Genomic DNA, 8496 nt, shown 5'->3' with positions numbered 1-8496 from the left:
AAAAAAAAAAAAAAAAAAAAAAAAAAAAAAAAAAAGACTGGAAGCTTCTGGAAGTATCCTTCCCTGCTTGGAGCAGAGCCTGAGGCTATAGAGGCTAAGCCTCTGGGAGGAAGCCGATAGCTGGTGGGAGGGGGGCAGGCCCATCTCACGCTGGCGCCGCCTTCCTGCCTTGTGGTTGGGCCTCACAGTGGGTATCCTAAAGCCTTCTACAGACCAGTCACACCAAAGCATCAAGCAGCGGATATACCACCCCACAGTGCATTGCACACACAGGCCACATCCTCCCTCCCTAGCCACTGCACAGGTTCACGTACCTACTTTTTGTTATATTTTTGAGACAGAATTTCATGTAGCTCAGGTTGGCCTGAACCTCCTGATTTTTCTGCCTCCACTTCCTAAGAGCTGGGATTATAGATATGTCTCCAAATCTGGTATATACAGATACAGGTTTTATTCTGTACAGATAGACTACCAGCTACCTGTCAAAGCCCTGCACCAATGTTACCTCCTAAGACCCCTTTGTGATGGTGCTAACTCTCTACCTCTGTACTCCCCTCTGCTGAGAGTGACTTGGAAGCTCTTTGGTGCCCACTATTACTTCTCTGCTCCTTCCAGGCTTCAAAAATACAAGGCTTGGTCTTCAGATGTAGCTCAGGTGTAGAGCTATTGATAGCATCTACAACAAGGCCTGGAGTTCCATCCAGAGCCGCAGGGTAGAGGGCAATATGGTGAATTGTGCCAGGCACACCAATACCTAGGAGGTGGAGGCAGGAAGATCAGTTCATGATTACCTTTGTCTACGTAATGAGTCAGAGGCCATCCTCAAGATCAACAAAAAACCAAAACAACCCTAAGTCTAAGTATATACTGAAGCTGGTCTTGACCCCAGAGCTTCCAGTGGGCCCAGCAGCAGGCAGGATGCCCAGCAACAAACCATCTCTGTGGTGGTCTATTACTCTGTCATTGAGCTGAATGAAGGACTCACGTGACAGATAACTGTAGAGCAGCCTCAAAAACACAATGCTCTGTGAGAGAAGCCGGATAGGAAGGACACATACAGGAGTGACTAGGTTGACAGAGCATGCAAAGCTGGAGATGAAGACTGTGCCTGAGGTTGCCAGGCCAGGGGGCATGAGGGTGTTGGTGTTTCTTTTTGGCACAAGGAGACATTCTGAAATTTATTATGGTAATGGATGTCCAACTCAAAGCATACCAAAAGGTGCTACTGTAAATTGGCGGATCAATCAGATGTAGTTATAATAAATTTTTTTTTTTGGGCTGGCAAGATGGCTCAGCATAGCCGGGCGATGGTGGCACACGCCTTTAATCCCAGCACTCGGGAGGCAGAGGCAGGTGGATCTCTGTGAGTTCGAGACCAGCCTGGTCTACAGAGCTAGTTCCAGGACAGGCTCGAAAACCACAGAGAAACCCTGTCTCGAAAAACCAAAAAAAAAAAAAAAGATGGCTCAGCATATATACAGACTTGCTCAACATATATATAGACCTGCTGTCAAGCTTCACAACTGGGTTTAATTTCTGAAACCTGCACATCACTGGCCCCCATAGGCTCATGTATTCGAGAGCTTAGTCACCAGAGAGTGAAACCATTTGAATGGATTAGAAGGATTAGGAGGTGTGGCCTTGGAGGTGTGTCACTGGAGTTAGGCTTTAAGCCTTTAAAAGCCCAATCATGGTTGGAGAGATGGCTCAGTGGTTAAGAGCACCGACTGCTCTTCCAGAGGATCCAGGTTCAATTTCCAGCACGCACATGGCAGCTCACAACTGTCTATAATTCCAGTCCCAGGGACCTGACATCCATTCACATAAAAAAATTAAAAGCCCAGTCTAGCTCTCTTGGCCTGTGGATCAGGATGCAGCTCTCAGCTACTGCTGCGGGGCCACACATGCCACCATGCTTCTTGCCATGATAACAGACTGAGCCTCTAAAACTGTACACCAGTCCCAGTTCAGCCATGCTGTCTCCTCACAGCAAAACAACAATGACCATGACAGCGGCCCTCTGTGCACCCATGCTGGTCCTCTGGCAGCACCTTACACATCCTAAGTATTCTAGAGGCTTGGGTGGAATTTGGTCTATTGTTAGACTTGAATAGAGGCCCCAGAACAGGTTCTCTTTAATACATAGTTCTGGGGGGTGAGGATACCCTTCAGGAGCAGCTCTCTCCTCCCACTGTGTGGGTACCTGGAACTGAACTCAGGTGGTCAGGCCTGGCTGCAAGGGTCTTTACCCGCTGAACCATCTCACTGGCCTACATTTCCTTTTAGACAGGACCTCACTGTTTCATGAACTTTCCTAGAGATACACACAGGCCTCTATTCAAGTCTAACAATAGACCAAATTCCACCCAAGCCCAGCTGGGTGAACAAGAGCACAGTTAAGAGGGTCACTGAAAGCTGCATGACAGACCTCCATCGCTACATGAATAGAATCCACCGTTAGCCTTACACACTATGTACTCCAGCACTCACTGAGACTTCGTGTAGCAGGGACACAACTACTGAGCGCTGGGAGGAGGTGGGGGCAGGAGCAGCAGACAGCGTAGGCTTTGCCAACACTGAGCCCCCCTAGCCCACCTTCAGGGAAGGCTAACAGTCGAGTTATCAGGGCTCTAAGATGGGTAGCCAGGAGTGAATCTGAGACTAGCCTGGGCTACAAAGAGAGACCCTGTCTGGGCAGGGGTGGCTCTTACACTTAGAGGGTAGCACCACAGCAAACCTCGCAGCCCAGGCTGACCGGAAATTCAGTGATTCTCCTGCCTCAGCCTCCCTAGTGCTGAGAATACAAGCAGCATGCCTGGGTCCTGTGTAGATTTTCAGTTCTGTCTAGAAGAGACACATACTACTCGCTGTTCAGGCTGGCAAAGGGCAGTGAGTAAAGATGCTTGCCAACAAGCTCAATGACTTGAGCTGGATCCCTAGAATCCAATGGTGAAAGTAGAGAACCAACTCCTACAGGTTATCTTACCCCCACACATGGGCCACAGCATACACATGTCTACACACACACACACACACACCCCAACCAAATTAATAAATGTTTCATTATATATATTGTTTTTTTTCGAGACATGGTTTCTCTGTAGCTTTGGGGCCTGAATAAATGTTATTTAAAATCTTTTTAAAATATGGGGGTGGGGCTGGGGCTATGGTCCAGCTGGCAGAAGGCTTGTCTAGTCTGCACACAGGACTCAGGTCCACCCTTAGCACCACATAAACCAGAGGTGGAGGTGCACACCTGTCACCCCAGCACTTGGAGGGAGAAGGAGGAGAGAGGAATTCAAGGCCAGCCTTGGCTACAAACAATCTGAGGCTAAGGTAGGAGGAAAGATTAAGCCTAAAAGTCCTAGGCTAGCCTCTCTCTCTCTCTCTCTCTCTCTCTCTCTCTCTCTCTCTCTCTCGCCCCTCTCTCTCTCTCTCTCTCTCTCTCTCTCTCTCACACACACACACACACACACACACACACACACACACACACGGGTGAGACGGCTCAGTGAGTGTGTCTGACTCAGGATCCACATGCTGGAAGAATAAAACTGATTCCTGCCAAGTTGTCCTCTGACCTCTGCATATGCACTACGGCAGGAACGCCCACACACAAGTAAATAAATGTGGTTAAAGTTTAAAAAAAAATTTGGGGCTCACTTGGTAGACTACTTACCTAGTATCCTGGATTCTACCCCTAGGACCTAAAAACTTGAGTGTGCTTGTGTGTCCCAGCAATCCCAGAACTCGGAAGATGGAGGCAGGGGCATTAGGAATTTAAGGTTATCCTCAGCTACATAAGGACTTTGAGGTCAGCCTGGGCTACATGAGGTCCCATCTCAAACAAAAGATGGTCAGATGGTAACACTGCTACAGTGTCTGCCGAAACCAAATGAATGGGCCCGAGGAAGTGGCTGGGCTCTGAGCCTGGCTTGAGAACTGACTTCAGGGCCCTGAAGGACCAGGTTCACATTACAGATAATTCACGCAGCTCTGGAGAAGAATCTTCCATAGGGGCACAGCTTCCAGAAAACAAACAGCACTCAATCCTGGCCCATTAATGAACACAGCAAGAAGAGCTGGCTCAGTATAGATGCACCTTCCGGCATAATTTCAAGACTAAGTGGCCAGGGTAGACTCTCCCAGAGACATTCCCCAAGGTATCACACGTGTCCAGTGACACACGAAAGTCCAGGGTCACTGTGCAACCCTGACCAAGAGGCCTGCTTTGGCCAAGAGCTCTCCTAGTTTCTATTAACACAAGAATTGAATTTGGAACTGTAAACTTCATGAGGCTCCAGAATTAGGCTACAACTTCAAAGTCAAGGAGATTAATGTTCCTAGAAGATGGAAGCCTGTGGGAAAGTGATGATGATTTGGGGAGGAAGGGATCCTGGTTCAAGTGGTACCTCTACCTCACTGGGTGATGATCTTGACTGAGTTACACCCTCACTGGAAAGGGGCTGCCTCCCAGGGACCCTGAAGAACTAAGTCCAAGAGTTTTAAACCATCCAGATGGATGGTCAGTGGTCAGATGTGTGGTCAACCAATACGAGGCTCTGGGCTCCATATTCAGTTCTTCAAAAAGAAAAACCTGAACAAACACGTGAGACATAAAGTACACCTTACCAGCCTGCAAAAAGGCTCAGCAGGTAAAGGCACTTGCCACCAAGACTGAGGACTTGAGTTTAATTCCTGGGACCACTAGGTGGAAGAAAAAACCTAACTCCCACAAGCTGTCTCTTGACTTGACATAACATATGTGCACATACACTAAATAAATTTAACAAAACCAGTGGAGCAGGGTGGCTCACATCTGTAATTCCAGTGTTCGGGTGACACGGGTAGGCAGATTTCCATGAGTTCCAGACAGCATGGTCTACACAGTGAGCTCTAGGTCAGCCTGTCTCAAACAAACCAACCAAACAAGGGCTAGGGACATGGCTCAGTCCATAAAGTGCTTACCACATAAACATGAGGATGTGAGCTTGATCCCTAGCACCCTGTAAAAACACCTGGGTATGATGGCATGACATCATACATGGTAACAACCCTATTACTGGTGACACAGAGAAAGGGTCCTCACCACTTGGTGAGACCCAGCCAAGATGAGCTGGTGACAAGCCTGGCAACCTGAGCTCAGTCCCCAGGACCCACATGGTGGAAGGAAAGAACAGACTCCCGTAAGTTGTTCTCTGACCCCCCAGATGTGCACCAGCATGCATGACCCTCCCAATAATTAAAAAAAAAAAAAAGCAAGGTGGTGAGTGAAAGCCAACCCCATTGTCAGCCTCCAGCTTCCCTGCACTCACACTCATACATGTGTTCATATGTACATGCATGCGTGTGTGCGCGCGTGAGAAAGTGCGCGCGCGCGCGCACACACACACACACACACACACACACACACACACACACAAATAAAGCAAACAAAACAACATCCTGAACCAATGCTGGTAGTGACGAGGAAGTGTCTGAGGCCAGGAAACTGAGATCTGTGTTGAGAGCAAGTCAGAGCTTGTGGGCAGCTACTGCATTTCCTACTTGGTCCTCACCTAAGGGTGACTCCAAAGCTGGATGTCTGTGTGGGGAGAGAAGCTTCAGATGCACCCATGCTCTGGGGTGCCTAAACCCTCTGTGTCTTCTGGATGAACCTCTTCACTTGTACAGATCTAATTCTCAAAAACCCAGAGCATCAGCCAAGACAAACAGTGCCACATCTCCTCTAAACCAAGTCAGATCAGAGAGGGTTAGAGCTTGTTCAAGGATGAACAGCACCTGGAGTCCAGGTATGACACCCGATACAAAACTGCCTTAGAGGGCCCACCAGGAAGGAAAGCTTCGAGGTCATTAGCACACAGTGGTCTGGGGCAGGGAGACAATACAGCATAGTTGAAGTCACGTAGACTTCATTCCCTAAAGTTTTCCTTTTCTTTCTGAGCCAGGGTCCCCTGTGCTCAAACCGGCCTTGACTGGTCCGTGTAACCAAGTATGACCTTGAACTCCTGACCCTGCTACCTCCGCCTCCCTAGGGCTGTCCTGCACAGGTTTCAGGGTGCTGGGGATGGAACCCAGGGCTGCAACAACTGAACAACAGTTTGGCTTGGGATAAACCAGGCCTAGGGACCAACCTCTTGTTCCAGGGTCATAGAGCATGCAGATCACTGTGTCTGACAGGAGTTACTTTCAGGCCCAGCCTTCTCAAGTTGGGCCATGACTACTCATGGTAAGGAGCAAGGTCTGCGCCATTTTTGACGTCATGACTGGGGCTATCACAAGCCAATTCCGTTCAGCTGCACGGTGAGGCAGCCCTGGGGGAAAGCTGTTCGGAGTGGCAGGTGGCGTCCACGGCCTGAGATAGGGAAGTCAAGGCTGCACGTGGCTGGGGCTGATCTTAGTTTCCCACTGGAACTTTTCCTCCTCATAACCCCAACAGAATGACAGGTGCTACTTTGGGTTGGAGTCCTGATTCAAGGTGGATTGCTGGTGCTGGCCCTGTGAAGGTGTAAGACACCTCTCTGGGACAGCTAGGCCTTGGTTTTGGAGTCAGGCACACCTGGGTTCAAATCCCATCCCTGACACCTGTAGGCTGTGCCCTTCAGTGCGTGCCACACCCTCCCTCAGTTTCAAATTCCTCCTCCAGCGACACAGCACCCAACAACGAGAGCACCACAGTGTTTGATACTGCACAGGCCGAGCCTGCCACATAGGAAGTGATGCACGGGCCAGGGGTCACCTCCATGCCTCAGTTTCCACTTTTATAAGACGGAGATCTCCTCCAAAGAACAGTCTCGAGGACTGCTGTGAGGACGCGGCGTTGACAGGCGCCAGGACCCCAGCCCAAGACAGCAGCCTGCGTGTTCCCGTCTGCACCTCGCTCCCCGGCGCCCCTCCACCGCCCGGGCTCTCTTCGGGGAGGTGAAGGCCGCTGCGGTTGTCGGTCAGGGCCCGCGACCCTCCCGGAGCCTTGGCCGGGGTGGATCCTGAGTCGATCCCTCAGCCCAGCCCCACAGGGGCGCGCCCAGCCCGGACCCCGGCCGCCCCGAGGCCCCGCTACCTATGGTGGAGATGAACGTGGAGTTGAAGGCGTCCTCGGAGAAGCGGAACAGGACACAGGTCTTCCCCACCCCCGAGTCCCCGATCAGCAGCAGCTTGAACAGGTAATCGTAGGTCTTCGCCATATTACACTCTCTCCCCGACGGGAAGTACGGCCGGCGCCTCGCCACTGGTCGGTAAAACCGTCCATCATCGCAGATCCCGCCCCCTATTGGCCCTTGGCCCGCCGCGCGTCACCAAGGCCGACGCCCGCCCTCCCGAGCCCCGCCCGTCCCAGGGAGCCCAGGGGAAAGAGGCGAATCCGGCGCAGAGCCGGAAGCAGCCGGATCGCATAGTTCATTGGCTGGCCCTTGGGAAAGAGAGGCTTGTGATTGGCTAATTGTGGAGAGTTGGAGGGTGAGGGCCTCAAATGACCAGCGGTGGGTGTGGCTATATCCTAGCCCCGCCTTCTCATCCCCCCAACCCTTCGGGGGCCTCGCCCTGCCTCCGACGGCGGGGAGGGGGACCCCAACAGTTCCGCGCGCTAGCCGCTGAGGGAGAGCTGGAGGCGGGCTTGGTGAGAATGCGCATGCGTACTGGGAAGACGGTTGGCTCCAGCAGAGGGCGCACGCGCGCGGAGGACGCCTCAGGTTTCCCGCCTTCAAAGCCCGCGCAGTCGCAGTAGGCGCTGAGGCGAAGCGCGGGAAGTCGTTGTATGGCTGTGCTGATTCTTTCGTGGAAGTTTTCGGCAGAAGTAAAGTGGCGCTGGTTAGGGTGGGCTGCAGACTCGCTCCCCGTCCATGGCGTCCACCACTGGACACACTTAGGTACAGCCCAGGCTAACGCCGCGTGGGCGACGAGCCCGCCACCCAGCGAGGACCCAGGGCGGGCGGGGGTTGATACACCGTGACAATTCCACGTTCTATGCTAAGTGCATTGACGCTATAGGTGAAATGACTTTCCCAGGCTTCAGAGTGGCACTTTTTTTCTTCTGTTTTTCATATGTGCTTTAAAAAAATTGTAGAGATGGCAGTTGTCAAGCCTTATGATCTTAGTTCGATTTCTGGTACTCACGGAGTAGAGAGAACCAACTCGTGTAAGTTGCCCTCTGACCTCTACACGTAGGTCCTGTGCCACCCTTCCTCTTCTCCCCAAAAGATAAAAATCTGTGGAAAGCATCACCAAGATTAACACTGAAGTTGGGGGCTGGAGAGATGACTCAGTGGTTAAGAGCACTGGCTGCCCTTCCAGAGGACCCAGCACCCATATGGCAGCTCACAACTGCCTGAAGCTTCAGCTCCCTGGGAGCTGACACCTTTACACCAATGCACATAAAATAAAGTTAAAATAAATTAATTTTTGGGTTTTTTTTTTGTTTTTGTTTTTGTTTTTTCGAGACAGGGTTTCTCTGTAGCTTTGGTGCCTGTCCTGGAACTAGCTCTTGTAGACCAGGCTGGC

General features: G+C 51.3%; 1 protein-coding gene across 1 annotated transcript in view; it reads right to left on the bottom strand.

Annotated features, from left to right (window-relative positions):
* Rab8a (RAB8A, member RAS oncogene family) overlaps window positions 1-7217 on the bottom strand; it is a 20494-nt gene extending 13277 nt beyond the window's left edge. Inside the window, exon 1 of the mRNA XM_005370898.2 lies at window positions 7061-7217. Coding sequence (XP_005370955.1) covers window positions 7061-7184 — 124 coding nt within the window. The 5' untranslated portion in view covers window positions 7185-7217. The remainder of the gene's footprint in view (window positions 1-7060) is intronic.
* Window positions 7218-8496: the final 1279 nt, after the last annotated feature.

This window comes from Microtus ochrogaster, unplaced genomic scaffold (genome assembly GCF_000317375.1).
Source record: "Microtus ochrogaster isolate Prairie Vole_2 unplaced genomic scaffold, MicOch1.0 UNK89, whole genome shotgun sequence".
In the NCBI taxonomy this organism is placed as follows: domain Eukaryota; kingdom Metazoa; phylum Chordata; class Mammalia; order Rodentia; family Cricetidae; genus Microtus; species Microtus ochrogaster.
The sequence above is the reverse complement of the archived record's forward strand: the minus strand, read 5'-3'. Positions and strand labels throughout refer to the sequence as shown.